At 38.0% G+C, this 16,028-nt stretch overlaps 2 protein-coding genes across 2 annotated transcripts in view; one reads left to right on the top strand and one right to left on the bottom strand.

The window, feature by feature from the left end:
- The window catches only part of LOC140667283 (uncharacterized), a 29,895-nt gene extending 20,138 nt beyond the window's left edge, over nucleotides 1–9,757 (bottom strand). The window contains exon 1 of the transcript XR_012046977.1: nucleotides 9,738–9,757. The gene's annotated coding sequence lies outside the window, so the exon portion shown is untranslated. The remainder of the gene's footprint in view (nucleotides 1–9,737) is intronic.
- On the top strand, nucleotides 74–15,494 carry Trbl (tribbles pseudokinase 2). The gene is made up of 4 exons (XM_072895057.1): nucleotides 74–560; nucleotides 6,272–6,976; nucleotides 9,797–10,098; nucleotides 14,700–15,494. Exons 2-4 carry the CDS (start codon nucleotides 6,662–6,664, stop codon nucleotides 15,160–15,162), a joined length of 1,080 nt encoding a protein of 359 aa, XP_072751158.1. The 5' UTR covers nucleotides 74–560; nucleotides 6,272–6,661; the 3' UTR covers nucleotides 15,163–15,494.
- The last annotated feature ends 534 nt before the right edge of the window (nucleotides 15,495–16,028 follow it).

Below are 16,028 nucleotides of genomic sequence, written 5' to 3'. Positions count from 1 at the left end.
CGGCCGAAGATTGCCGAAGCGCGGTTGCGTCTGGGTTACGTCGCGCGTCGCGCCAGTCCGCCAGCTCAGTTGTCAGCTGCACAATGGCATCGTCGGTTTGTGCTCGCTCGTCTCGTTGCTGCCGCCGTCGTTTCTGAGCGGTGGGCCGGCCCAAAACGTTGGACCGTCCGTCGCGCGGATACCACGAGTCTCCTCTCTCTCGCGTATACGCGCACGCTCTCTCTATCTTTCTTTCTTACTCTCTGTTCTCGTCTCGATCGCGGAGACGAAAAATCACATCTCGGCCGTGTTTCGGAAACGAAATACAACAACCAACGCGCCGCGTCCGTTAACGTGACGCAGTAGCCGACGTGAGAAGCGAGCCAAGAAGAAGAAGAAAAAGAAGAAGAAGAAGAAGGAGAAGAAGAAGAAGAAGACTCTCCGACGAGGTCGATCGCAGCAAACGGGCTCGATCGTACACCTCGATCGCGGTGCCGCCCGCGGACGTCCAATCGTCTTAACCTCCCACCGATTCAGGAACGACGCACGGCAAAACAACGACGAAGAAAAACAATACGAAGGTAAAGCGCGAATATTTTCTATCGCTAATTGTAAATGTGAATTGCGCGCGGGACGACGGGAAAATTGGTCGGCGCGTGTGCACCTTCCCCTAATTCGCAGGAAACGCGCTATCGACCGTGGAATACTACTCGGGGATTACTCGTTTCAAGGGTGGAAACGATGGTAGCGCGACACCTCCGAGCGTTTCCGTCGAGTGCTTGTGTACGTCGTCGTCGTCGTCGTGTATTATATCGCGCGGGTTCCAGTGCAAAGTGCAGTGCTTATTGCATCGACGCTATTATCGTCGCGAGGTTGTCTTCGACGTATCTGTTGGTTGCGACAACCGATCTGACCTGATCTCGCGGTTCATTAAATTTTCTCCGCTTCAAATAGCAATTACGGTCTTAATTTTTTATGCAACACAAGAGATATTTTACGCTGTACAAGTCACGTTTCTGTCACACTCTTTTTTTTTGGTCCGTTTGAAATATGATTAAAAAAAACTTAAATTTTAACGATTTAAATTTCTTACAAGAGTATAAGTAGTATGTAATTGTCGATAGAAAACAATATTAATGTTTTGGATTGATTTTTGCATCGCCGAAATATCGATCGTTAATTGATCACGTGTGTCAAACATAAAAACCAGATGACGCCGAACGAGTGCTGCGTCATGGTCTCTTTGCATTTCGTAATGATTTTGCGGATCTGGATCGTAATCCTTTCCTGATAAAGCCGACCGGATGTAACGATGTCATTAAAGAAACATTCGCGAGATTCAAGGGAGTGGGATATCAAGGAAATTTCACAAATGTCTTTGCATTGTTCAAATATATGAGTGATATTTTGAAATTGCGTTTCCTCGCGTTTTATTAAAAATAATCCTATTAAAAATTTATCAAACCTTTCAAAATTTTTTTGTAAGAACACGCAACACTCGAATCCAATCACAAGCGTAATTGATCCTTGTTTAGAAATATTTAATTTACATGTTGTACGCATCAAAATGAATTTTTCCTTGTTTATTTCCATTGAGTCAGTGTATAGTCAATTTTACACTGCATGAGGGTGTTTACATTGAATGAATGATTTGACGCAGGCACTAAAAACCGGTGTATGATGTCAGCGGGTCTACATCGATGCTAGCCGATGTACGAAAACAATTTCTTTGATTATTTCCGACACAAAATGTGATAGTTGTTTAAGATCCATCTTTTTCGATTTTCACCGGAAATTATGTCCAACGAGATAATAGCGATTTTAGGTTTTGATTCACATTTAAATATGCAATATAAGATAAGAAAGAGAGAGAAAGAGGATGCTGTGATAAGAGTTAATGCCCCAATTTTTTCGAGAAATCGGATCGCCTTTAATCGACCGGAATAGACATTTTTGCAATACACAATAATGTAACAAATACAGAGACGTAACAAAATGGTATTAGGTCATTTATTTCGCGAACTTGCGTCACGTTTTGGTTACGCGCGCTATTAATGCAAACCGTGCCCGCAATATCGCGCGCGCGCGCGCGCTCGCGTGTGTGACAATCGTGGAACTCTCCGCCATTTTGACCTTACCGAAGGATATCTCTCTCTCTGGTAAAATGTATAGACCGCCGGTTGCACGCGTGCGCGCGTGTCGTTTCGACACACGCGGTGGCGGCGACAACGACGACGACGACGACGACGACGAAAACGAACGCAACACTTTACTAATTCCGAGCTCGCGATTTCGTCAGATACGCGTTTCATTGAGGGAACGCACGTGGAGGGATGGATGAGACCTCGACAGTGCCCTGGGTTCGCGCACTTGCCAGTTATATCGACGGTCACGAAACCAGGCATCGTCTTGACTCGCGTCACATGACAACTTTAATTCTTTGTCTTTCACAATTTGATAAAAGATTTTAATTCTACACCCCTTTCGTTTTGTGTTTAAAAAAATTATGCACGAATATTATTTATTCAAATATATATTCATGTGTAGGAAAAAATATTATAAATGCTATTAAAAAGATTGGCCTGGTTATTAATGCACAATTAATTTAAACTTAATATATGCAGATAAGAAATTCCATCTTTTTTCCATTCCATTTTTTAAATATTTATCTTTTACAGATATCTTTAATAATTTCTTTATGTAAATTATATATAAACGTAAGATGTTTTTAAAATATTCCTTATACTTTTGACTGATGTTTCATTCACATATTTTGAATTTAAGATACATATTTCTTTTTTTTTTATTAGTATATACAAAATTAAATATGAGATCAGCTGATTGCATTTGTACGTCTTACAATTAGCTTTTATCGTTTCAACTTTTAAAAAAAAAAATGCGCGATATATAATTATCAGTCTAACTATTTCACAATATTCGTAATGTAGCTATGAATTTAGAAAACCGTTATGGACAGATTGGAATGTCGTTACCGTTAAGTCATTGCTGAATAATACCTCGAGGATGTCAGTAATTGATTTAAATCTGGGCCTGTTCACCTGTCGATACGACTCTGACCCCGCGATTATCATGACATCCACGTGATCGGTGATAAAGCCGCTTTCTGCCTTGGAAAGTCTTCTGGTGATAAAAACAAGTTGCGATTACTCGCCATCTCGTTCATATCGCGCAATGAAGAGGAAACTCGGCGACGAGGGGGGGGGGGGAGCGGAGGGGGACAAAGAGGGGAAGGAAATCGCGTTGCACAGCCCTGATCTTTGGAGCCGTTCGAGACTCGTTGTTGCGTTGATGTTGTCGACTTTTGCGCAAGTGCGTAGATATTGTAATGGAGGAGGTCTCGCTAGTATCGCCAGTCAGCATCTGCCACGCGAATGATATATGATTTTTAAACGATACGATACAAAGCTCGTAAACAACCAGCGTTGAGTAATATCTCACTCAAAATTGTCTGACATAGCTATTTCCAATCACCAATCACTGAAATTATCATAAAAATTAAGACTCTAGTAATATAAGCCGTTAACAATGATGTGCGAATATAAATGTCAACTTAAATCCCCATAGAAGTTTTTGCCATAAAAAATATTTAGAACCTTTTTCTTCGCAATTATAGAAAAAAAGATAATATATAAAAAGCTAGATTTTACATTAATTTTTTATTCTTCAATTATTTATCTTGTGTAGATAATGGTGAATATTTATACTTTGTCTATTCTGCTTCGAGTCTCTCGATATTCTGTCTCATCGAATTCTTCATTTCGCATACTCAAGGTCGGCATAGTATTTCGTCACGTTTATCTGCAATTTGCTCGATGAAATGCCGGTTTCACATTCTCTGTTGCTCATTATCGTCGAGTCGTTAATTATCATCACTAACTCGCTATTTAATTTGAACAAGAACAATGACCTAATCCTATTTCTTAATTAACATAATTTTAAATAAACGTTAACACATGTATTCCATGTTTCTAGAAAATAAAAAATTAATTATACGCGAACAAAGTCTGCAGCTTTTTTATTAATTTGTAAATCAGAAGGAAAGTTGCAGGTATAGTTTATAAATTTTATTTTTCTTTATCAAATGTGAATTATGTATTGCGTGAAAAAAATGTAACTTAGATAGATTATAAAGTATAGAATTATATGTATAGAATTTTTCGTTTCTAACGTCATCGACTACGCAGCTGCGAAGAGATACAGGGATGTAATTTGACGTAAGATTGAATTCGGCTTGTTTTATTGAATTTAGAGAGAAACGACACTTCTACGACGAAGTCGCATGAAAATGAGTATACGCGGCACGCCAGTTGTACGCTTCGAGGAGCTTCCTCAAGGACGACTGCGCGATATTTGCATATCTTGAATCGACATTGAATGATTATACGGATGCGAATATATAACGCGCTAATCGAAGGGCGATGTCGCCGGCGGAAACAAATTTTACTATAAAAATAATTAATTTTATTAATTTGCTTTTACTACGATAGTAGTTGCTATAATTTAACACAGCTAATTAAAGCTTCTTTATAAATTTAAAACAACTGCGATAAAGAAAGAGAGAGAGAGAGAGAGAGAGAGAGAGAGAGAGAGAGAGAGAGAGAGAGAGATTCTGTTTATAATTTGAGCAGAAACTCTTTTTCAATTACATAGACTTATGAACGCTTCGATAATTCAATAGATATCCGAAACGTGCAGAAAATAAAAAAAAATATTTTTATGAAAAACTTTGAATGTAAAATCACAATCAATACGTATTTTACAGTAAAACAGTACGTAATTTCGATATCGGAAATTGAGACGCTTGATTGACAAAATTGAATATGGCTATTCAATGTTGTTTTCAACATATAAATTTACATTGATTTTGATTCATTAGTGCAATTCATTCGTGCAATCATGGACTTCGATGATGCGGCGAAAGGGTAAATTGTTTTGTAAACATCATGGATCAACGTGTCATCGACATTTATCGGGGGCGAGGAAGAACAAAGGGGGGGAAGCGGAGTGTATTTACGATAAAATTACGCGCGTGAGTCATAATGCGTGAGTGGATCATCGCAGCCGCTACTATTTCAGGCGATCTCGGATAAATTCGGTCGCATCCCTCCCCTTGGAGATCGGGGGAATCTTTCCTTCCGCAAATAATCGCGACGTTTTTCGCGTCTATTACCGCCGTGCACTACACGTGCATCTCCTCTATGCATTCGATCATTCATAAAACTGTCACGTAATTTCCTTTCGTCGCCACAGTTACCTTCGATCGAATAGTCAGTGCCGGCTCTAGGCATTTACAAAACCGTGTCGATACTTTTGTAACAGAAACAATCGATGCCGTTTTGTAACATAAACGTTACGAAAGTTTATTACGAATAACTCTCTTCGTTCGTGGATAATTAAACGCAATGTAATTTCTATTCCGTGAATAAAGTAAGCATTTGCAAAGCGACGTTACGTCTATTAACTTTCTCTCGCAACTTCTACAAAATTTGCATTTGCACTTTCCTTGATATTTATGAGAGATGATTAACGCATTGTAAATACAACGCTCGCAATTTTTATTTTCTATGCTTTATTTTGTAAAAAAAAAAGAAAATATTTGCACCTACGTGACGATACAATTAAACGAATGATTAATTAATATTCATGACGTAGTTACGTCATAAAATTAATTCGAGACAGCAAGATAACTTGAGCCATTGTCCCTGCGTTCCGGCGATATTTCCCTGACCTTACGAGGTCCCCTTCTTGACCGTAGAAATTGCGTACGAGACAGGAATGTCGAAACGCCTTGTATTTTGAAATTGTCCGTGAATCATATTATGGACTTTGCGAACGGAACTATTGTCATCGTCGAATCATGCACACGCGTGCGGGCGTGTAAAACGTAGGCGTAATTGTGATGTAGGTGCGCCATTTCTCTTCTGCTATTTTGGCCAGGGCCAGCATTGCACGAATTACTAAGAGAGAATAAAATATTTCTTCTTTTTATATCTCGCAAAAGATATGACGACGAATCAAAGAGCAAGACGCAAAAATTAAACGCCGGTTTATCGCGATTCGCATCCGTACTCGTAATCGTTTTTAATTATTTTCCTAATGCAAAGATCGCGTCCGTATGTAATTGTAAAATATTTAAGTCCCAGCTTATGCTCTAATTTAAATTGAGGATTGAAATTAAAGAGGTAATATCAAGATAAACTCATACGTATAGCTCTATTTGTAATACTAGTAGTATTCTATTTGTAATACTCTCGTTTCTTTCGTGTTGCAGAATCAGTTCTCGACAGCGACCGACTGATTATCCATGAAGATCTCTCTCCGTCCAAGGACCCGGCGCAGCGACACGACATTGCGAAACGACACTGCACGGGTTCCACTCTCCCCAAAAGCACAAGTGATATTTCTAACTAATAGCTTAACTCGTTAGAGCTTATAGAAAAGCCAAACCCGTCGTGAAACCACGAATTCACGTTCGCGCTCTTTGTATATATAGATGCCGGTATTCGGACTGTAACATTACGACTAAATCCCAAGTGACGCGCGAAGTGTGTTCAACGCATTTTATCATAATCCGCGATCGCGCGCGTGAATCAGGACAATATAATATAAGGAACGCTGTCTGTGCACGAGTGATATATCGAGTGTGTGCGCGGGACGCAACATGAGAGTGGCCAGGCAGCATCCACTGCATCTGCAAGTACCGACCCGTACCAACAATGGCAAGTTCCTGGTCGGTCTCAACGGCGGTCAGGATGTCATTCATCAGCAGCCGTCGCCGCAACAACAACCGGCCGGCGATGAGAACAGCGCGGTGGTGCCGCCGAGCTGCGTCTTTCCGAGCTGCGAGTCTGTGCCCACCGACCTTCACGGGGGGCCGACTATACTGGGGGATCGATTCCTGCTTCTTGGTCCGGCCGAGGGTAGCGCTCTTTATCGATGTGTCGACGTGCACAGCGGTCAGCAACTCGTTGCAAAGGTCAGTATCGAGATTTTTTTTTTTTTTTTTTCATAAATTGCCGGCTCGAGGTTGAGCAATCAAGCGTTCAAAGTCGCTCATCAATATGTGAATCGTTGGATAAGAACTTACAGACATTCCAACATTATCAGTTTAAATCTTCGGTATATTTATTTTCTAATCATTTTCTATCTATATAAAAAAATAGTATCTTCTCTTCTCCATTTATAATATGCAATTATATACTATTGATTAAATGATATATGTGATTTTTTTACAATATATCCTTTTATGCAAATTTTCTCCAGTATTTTTGCAAAATATTGAGAGTTGTAATCAGATTATTGAAATAAAAAAATTGCAATGCTAATGTAACAACAAAATTATTATAATAAAGATATAATGCAATAAATAATGAAGGTTTTTGCAATATCTTGTGACAACAACAATATTATGAGTTCATCTTTTGCATAATAAGTCTGGTGAAGCGTATATTGACTGTAGCATGGCATCGCACGTGGATACTTTTACAGCGCATTGCAGCTGCCGAGTTTCCATCCAACTATTGTGGCATTATATAATGGAGTACACGGACGTAACGGTCCGCTAATGTTCGGGTCGATCGAAGCTTCTACCGTGAAACTCGTTGCGAGATCGACGACGATGTAACTGAGCGCATTTATTGTCTGGGAAATGTTTACGACTTCCTCGAGAAAGATTCAATTAATTTACGCGATCGATTTCTTTAATTAAATAAAAAGACGATTTCCGTCGAGATACACATTTGTTCGATAAAATTCGTTTGCTATTTAAAACTAAAATATTTTTGGCGTATTAAAAATAAATCAATGAATAAAATAAATAAATCTAATAAATCTAATTTTTGTTTATATATACAGTATTTTAATAATTAAATCGGATGTTTAAATTTACATATAAAAGAAAAGAATGATGAAAAGAAGATGTCAATATTTTGGATTTCAATATTTAATATTAATAATGAATAGATTAATCGATATAGAATGTGATTTATAGAATGTATTATGATTATCAATCTAAAAGTTAAATTGCTCGCGAAAATACTTAGGTTATTTAATTAAACTACGAAATCAGTCCATTTTGCTAAAATAAAAAAAAAATGTTATGATAGATCAATATGCAAAATTTATGTAAATTTACGCGCACGTGTATGCCATTTCCTGCTTCTCGAATGCATTTAAGTCTGCTTGTATTTATTTATGCCGCATTGCATTTACAGTGCGGAATTTCGATTTCGCGATCGTGCACCGAAAGAATTCTCATGTATATCAATTTTTTTTAATAAAATAGATATAAATTACTCGAAAGGGGACTAATAAACGCCATACGTAATACGTTTATTGCGTGGACCCTCCCGCCGCGTTTCCATTAACATTTTACAATCGCCGCGCGTTATACAATGAGCGAGCCAGCTTACATCATCGCGTTGCGAACAAATACAAGGTTGTGTCACCTCGTGTCCCGTCTCACCTCTCACCTCGCATATCCGTCGCATATCGTCACACTGTCCGTTATTCATAATCGCGGACTAAAACCACGGCCGTTTAATTTAATCGACGATTACACGAGAGCATCGCGTGACATATGCTTTCGTAAGCATGTCCGCTTTGCAACCACAAGAGTTTGATTTCGAAAAAAATGAGAGTCAACTATTTCGAAGAATTAGAGAGGTCGCGATCACTGTTCTAATCTAATGCCATTAAACTCCTTACAAGGGTTCAAGGTTGGTGGCATATAAAAGAGCACATATTAATTTATGAATCATACTAGATGCATATTTGCAATTTTTGTTCTTTATTTTATATATTTTATTATGTTTGATAAATCTGTTAAAAATTTGGAATGCAATATTTTGTCAAGTTTGTCTGAACTCTGACCTCTTTTCTCTATTTCTATTTTTTTCAAATTTTCCGAATGCTGCGAGCGAGAGAGTTTTCGGAGTATCTTCGTGAGATTACAAAGCCAGCAATCGATAACCGATCGGCTCGATTTCGTAAAGAACGCACGGTGCTCTTATTAAACTAATGGGACTCGAATGTCGAAATGGTGTCAGGTTTCAACACGAGACAGAGATGAACAGAATTTCAAAAGTAATCGACAATTTTGTTCACTTGCGTAAAGTTTTCATAATGTGATATCGATAAACGAGTCGATAAAAATATTTATTCAATCAAATAAATATTGTATATATATATATATATACAAAATATTACAAATAATATTGATTCTTTGATTAGACTCTTATCCATTTCCTTCTCTTTCTCTCTTTATCGCATGTATTGAAGATTAATTTTAAGCTTGTAATATATATATATATATCTATAATTTTAAATTAGTTCGGTGTATATCTCGACATCTGAAAGCCGAATCCGATTATTAATTAGAATAATTAAAAAAATTAGAACGGATGTAATTTTATCAATCTTAAACATCGTGTTCGACGTTGTATGACGAAATGAAGAATCATGTTTGCGTATCCTTACTAATCATCAAATTTAAATTCACGAAATTAATCGCTTCAAGGATATCCGCTTGGAACTTGGAATAATTTATTTCGTCCAAATTAAAATTAAATGATCGAAAGTAGTATTTCCGTTTGCAAAACTGTACTTAAATGAAAACAACCTTCTGCTTTTTTGCAAAATATCTTACAAAATGCCAAAAGATTTATCAGATATATAAATTATGTATGCAAAATTAAGAAACCAATTCTTTAATTTCCAATGATAGTATAAAAACATACCTTTATGGATCATTTCCGATTCGTTTTTAACTGACGACGATGCATTTAAATTGACTCAGGCGTTGACCGTGGGCGACAAAGGTTGCGAGGCGTTGCTGCAGGCCCACCTTCGTCTGGAGGGCACCGGCGCAGCGAGCGGCGTGGCGGGCGTGGTGGAGGCACCTGGAGGTCGGCGTTATCTCCTCTTGGAGGGCCATCACGGCGACCTGCACGCCTACGTAAGGGCGCGTAGGAGACTGCGCGAGCCCGAAGCGAGACGGCTCTTCCGGCAGGCGGCCAGGGCTGTTGCGACTTGTCACGAGTACGGGGTCGTGCTGAGGGACCTCAAGCTCCGGAAGTTTGTTTTCGCTGATGAAGCGAGGTAAGAATTCCTGTAATTAATATAATTAACTTCAGCTTCACTTACTTATTTTAAAGTGCAAATGCAAATATTCGACTAATCTTTTTATACTTTCAAAAATTTTAATAGAGACATAATTTTTCTCTTTGTTTAGCATTTCTTGTCAATTTTGTATTTTTTTATATATTTATATTACAATATAGTATAAATTATTTTCACAAATAGTACATATTGAGCACACACACACACAAAGCGATTGAAAGTGTCTTTCCTAACAATTCATTGAAAATTGATAAATGACACTCGTCATTTCTAGATCGAAGCGAAGATATCAATAGTATAAAGTTCGCGTTCGCTTTTCCGAGTGAAGGGAAATCGGTTGCTGTAGGTGTGTTTTTCTCGTATGAGAGTTATCTCCCTGTTCTCGACGCTAGAAAAAATATAAATGAATATGGAAATGAAATGAGTACGAATCAATTCGTCGAGGATCTCGCTCAAAAGAAGGGGAGCGCGTTTCGCTAATATTGAAATATTCATTTTATATATGTTGATACATATACATGTATCAACATATTCATATGTGTATATATAAGAATTTAATCTCTATTTATTTAGAAATATAATTTATCATGTGATATCGCACATTTACAAATTCTTTCGAAATTATTATTTTCTCCAGATTAGGTGCAAACAATTTCGTTTGATAGAAAGAAATACATCTATAAATTTAATTTGAAGCTAAATTTAAACAAAACTTAAGCAGGTGTATTGAAACTACTCAGTCGTAACAGACAAACAATTACAAGTTCTCTTCTGGATTGCAAGCATTGTATAGTTAGGCATTGCATTTATCTTGTTCCTGTTGAATTCCCGTTGGCCCGCGAGTCGTGATTAAGTATAAGTCTACTCGCGCGCGACGTTATCGGTGTGACTATTCGAGATACGACGACGCACCCACGCCACGTGTCGCTACGACAGGCAAACACATAAGAGCTACAACCAGCCGAGTTAGAGCAGGCCGGGTGTACCGGCGATCAACGGGAGATCGATTCGTATGTCAGTCCGTGGTTGGCTAATCGCATTCCTGCCGCTCGACGGGTTTGTTGCTACTGCTGCTGTTGCTGGTGTTTCCGCGCGCGCATGTAGAATAAAGAGAGTCCGGGGAATGTTGCAAGTCAGAAAAGCATATTGGTTCATCGGCTGCTGGTTTTGAAACGTCGGTATAATTAGGAAACGTGTGTGGCTCGTTCGTTCTACCGGCGCGGTCGACGTCCAGCACGGTGTGTAGTATCCTTTCCTCCCTTTCTCGTCTTCCCCGGATAAACGCGAACGCTTAGGACGCAAGCGTGAGATTACCGTAACGCGTGCGGTTACGATATGTCGTTGGCGAAATTTTAGACAATTATGAGCTAAGTAAGAATTAGAAATTTAAATTGCTGTATTAAATTCTTAGTCGAATTCTTATTTCGAATTTATGTGTAATGTACTATTTATATATACGCATACGTAATATATTATATAATTATTATATATATATATATATATATATATATATATACTGCAAATTGCAAATTATTTTCTCTTAAAAACTCGAAGGATTTAAAAAATTTAACATGTAAATTTTTAATTAAAAAAACTATGTATATGTAATGTGTATGTATATATTTTTTTATCAAAAATTTACATGTCAAATGTTAAACTCATTTTTTTAAACCCTTCATTTTGAAGAGAAAATGATTTGCAATTGTCTCTTCTTTAAAATTTATAGCGACTTTGCACGTGAGTTTTATTTAGTTACGGATCTTTTGATGATTTCTCTCTCTTTCATCGATCTACAATGGACGAATTAAAACGATCAAATCAATCCCGGATGCTGCGTATATAAAGTTGGACTTGGTAATTGTTGGATATCATGCGCACGTCTCGTGATAAACACACGCGTTGTCATCAAGTATATAACGTTAGTTCGCACTTCCAGTGAAAAGTATGATTCGATCTCGTGACCGGATTTCTCTCTGCCACGTACCTTTCGCAACGACATGTTGGTCCGGTTCGATGCCGAATTCAGGAGGAGGATCGTTATTCGCGAGGTTAATGATCCTTGCGACTAACAATAAATTATCGGTCTTGATTGATCGCGCGCGTGTGCGAGACACTCTTTATCTTGAAACTGTAATTCGTGATATTGACTTAGATTACTTAGAACCTGAATTGGAATCGCGTATTTTTTGCATACATCCGGAATTATTTATGAAGAATTAAAATTGAAGAATGAAAATAAGTTTAAAAGGTTCATCGCTTACAATTAACTTAATCTGTAATTTTGATATTAATAACGCTAAAATATAAAATTATAAAATCTATTTTAGAACAAAAATTAGAGATGATTCTTATATTTTAAGAATCATTGTTATTCTGTTTTATTATATTTAAAACAAATGATATCTCATTTATTTTAAAATTTCACAAGTATTTTTATGCGCATTTAACAATTAGTAAGTCATATAATTGAAAAAACAATGATTGAAAAAGATGAAACCCTAGTCATATTAAAGTTGTCATTATGTCATAATTATTTCCATATCATCCATAATCATGTAAGGAGTCATATGAGAATAATTTTTTTTAATATTTAAATATTAGGTTCTCTCATATTTCGCACTCATGCAACATTATTTAATTCCAGATTTTTCTTATTCAATATAAAGATCGATATAATTGTGGTAATAAAATATTCTCAAAGTCCATCTTGTTATTGGAAACATTAATTCACGATTGCATAGCGTGAGCATAGTTAAATGATTCTGATTAATGATTTTCATGGACTTTCATTATTTGCTTTTTTCTTCTAACTCCACAATTGTGATATTGAGAAACAAAGCAATCATGATATCGAAGAAACAAGAGTAAATTGATTGCATTTAAATTTAAAATTTAAAAACTATCGATCTTAATATCGACAAATGTTTCGAGTTTGTAAATTTCACGGACTGTCCAAGAAATCACATCGCGTCTAGAATCCGCCAAGAGGTTCTTGAACCCGGAGTGATATCGTGTTGTACTGTGCGCGCTGGCGGTGAAAGTTTGCGAAGAAAGCTGCGGCCTCTCTCTTTCTCTCTCTCTCGCTCCGCGGTCGCGTTTGGTTCATCACAAATAGTCTAGCGTGCCATCGCGTTGCTTCGATTCATTTGCTCGTGAGAGAGGCCATTGACACTCGTATGGATTGTCAAGATCGTGTAACGACTCTCTCGCGTGACATATGTGTTCGGCAAAGACGCGTTCCGTGACACGGATCTTCCGAAATGATAATAAATCTCAATCGCGACAATTTCATTGAAATATATAATTTTACAAATTATATTATATTAATTAATACTATATAAATTATTATAATATTATATAAATTAATACAAATTTTTAATATCAATTTTAATCGCGTGGTTCGTGTAAATAAATATTCTTCACTCTTCTATATATAAATTTTTTTCAAGTTATACTTATGAAAAAGAATATAAAAATGTAGATATAAGACAAATCAATAGTGTGCAATAATTGAGATTAAAATAATGCAACACACTTTTACTAATAAAAATTTGATTTCGAGAAATATGGATTTTACACTCTTGATATGAAAATAATTATAACATAATGACAACTTTAATATGACTGATTTTGTCTTTTTCAATTATTGTTTTTCCGACTATATGATCTTACTAATTATTAAATGCGTACAAAAATTTAAAATAAATGAGATATCATCATTTAGTAAGTATAATACTTTATAAAGAAGGCTCTAAAATAGATCTATGCCACATCTTTGTTATAAATTGCTTAAAAAAAATAACATATATAGGACTGAAGACATATTTTTTTATCTGTAATTTGTAGGCCGCTTTCTCGAACTGGCTACGCCACTGCCTCTCGACCGAATATCGTGGGCGAGACTACAAGAACTCACGTCGAAGGAGAGTTCACAAGTTACCCAAGAGCCAAGAATATTACGTACACGCGCGACTTCCGCGTTGCAGGTTGATCAACGCAGCGGGAACCGCGACCGGCCAACTCTGCGCTCTCCTCTCCTTTCCTTCTCCTGTCGTTGCGTCTCTTATTCCATCACCAGCGACGACGGACTGAGAACAGCGATGGCGATGGCTCAATCGCGGTGTCCTCTTGCTAAATTGAAATACCTTGCCTTCGGGCGCGCGCGCATAAAAGGTTGCATGATCACAGAGATCCACGGTTTCGCTTCGCAAACTCTCGCGGCTAGATCATAGCCAGGTCGATAATAAATGCAAGGCTTGGCGTAACGCATGCTCGAGATACGCGGAACAAATTTCACACGACGAGGAATCAGAAGGATCGTAAATCTTGAACAAGATTTAATACCCTGTTCTCTATAGCTTGGTCTTTAATCTTCTCGGTACTGTCATTTATTATACACCCTCGCCAACTTTTGAATCGCTCTTGTATATCTGAAAAGTTAAACGAATTAAGATTTATGAAAGAAGAAAAAAAACTTATTGGGGCGTAAGACAGTTGTCTTGAAAAATTACTACTATAAATTTCACATACTTCGACGAATTCTAATCTCTTTTTTTTTTTTTTTTTTTTTGTCTTTACAGAACGCGGCTTCGCTTGGAGAGCCTCGAGGACGCGGTAATCGTGGAGAACGATAACGACAAGCTGACCGATCGACGCGGATGCCCGGCGTATGTCGCGCCGGAAGTGCTGCGTTCCGGACGTGCCTATTCCGGCAAGGCGGCGGACATCTGGTCGCTGGGCGTGTTGCTCTATACGATGCTGGTCGGTCGTTATCCGTTCAATGACGCCGAGCACGCGTCCCTCTTCGCCAAGATCTCGCGCGGCCAGTTCGCGGTGCCGGAGGGTCTAAGCCCGCGCGCCAAGTGCCTGATCCGTTCGTTGCTGCGGAAGGAGCCGTCTGAACGACCGTACGCCGAGGACGTGCCACTGCATCCGTGGCTGTCGAAGCCGCTACGGTTGTACACGTCGACAGCTTCCGGTAGCAGGTCCTCGTGCCAGGACCAACTCGTACCCGAGCTACCTACTAATCCTCAACAAGACTGACTCTCCTTTGGGGGAAGAACCGCTAATCTGCGCGCGACGGCGTCACTTTTGCATCCTAGTGCTTCTCTCGCACCGATTGCCGGGTCGAATTATCGTCAAGTCGCGAGAGAGGAGTTAGCGCAATCAAAAGAAGAACGAGGGAGAAAAATAACTTTCTTTTAACACATTGGCTGTGTCCGTAAAGAATATAGCATAAGTTTCGAGAAGTGAAATGTTGTGCGATCTGTTTGATATAGCGCATTTGGAAAAGATATAAACGTGTAAAAAATTGAATGTAATCTGTTATCAAAAGAGAGCAATGTTTAGTAAAAGATTATATTCTCAAAAAAAAATCGTAAATTGAGAAATATATATACCTTGGCAGTCAATGTGTTAATGGCAGCTAAATCACACGCTTCATTCATACGTTCAAGTCGCGTAATCTCTAACTTGTAACGAAAAATTATATCGATCTTTACATCTCGGAGATGCGCGGCTGAACATGGCTAAGAATGCTGGATCCTTTTTTTGTTTTTTTGCCGACAAAAAACGGCCTAGAATAAGCTTCGAAGCGTACTAACAAGGAATGAGAATAATCGTTCTCGATGGAAATTTTTATATAGAGGAGAATAACCAAAGTCTATTTTAAATTTAATCCGCTAGATTATTTTCTTCGTTTAGTGCTATAACCTTGGAGTTGAATGGTCGAAGCTGGAACTTTGAACGCAAGATGATATTATGTCTCATTAAAGTAAGCTCACTCTAGTCCCGAGAGAAAACTCACAGTTGAAACACTGAACAACGAAAATAATTAAAGGGATCCTCTGTAAAATAGCGTTTCGATTTTGGTAATTCTCCGCTTACAATTTCGGAGGCAACGTGACGCA

The sequence above is a fragment of the Anoplolepis gracilipes genome, chromosome 6, assembly GCF_047496725.1.
Source record: "Anoplolepis gracilipes chromosome 6, ASM4749672v1, whole genome shotgun sequence".
Taxonomy (NCBI): Eukaryota; Metazoa; Arthropoda; class Insecta; order Hymenoptera; family Formicidae; genus Anoplolepis; species Anoplolepis gracilipes.
Note: the sequence above shows the minus strand (reverse complement) of the source record. Positions and strands in the feature narration are given on the sequence as shown.

Coding starts and splice junctions, on each gene's coding strand:
- Trbl (XM_072895057.1), top strand. CDS start 6,662: ATGAGAGTGGCCAGGCAGCATCCACTGCATCTGCAAGTACCGACCCGT. Junction 6,977..9,796: donor GTCAGCAACTCGTTGCAAAG/GTCAGTATCGAG, acceptor AAATTGACTCAG/GCGTTGACCGTGGGCGACAA. Junction 10,099..14,699: donor GTTTTCGCTGATGAAGCGAG/GTAAGAATTCCT, acceptor TTGTCTTTACAG/AACGCGGCTTCGCTTGGAGA.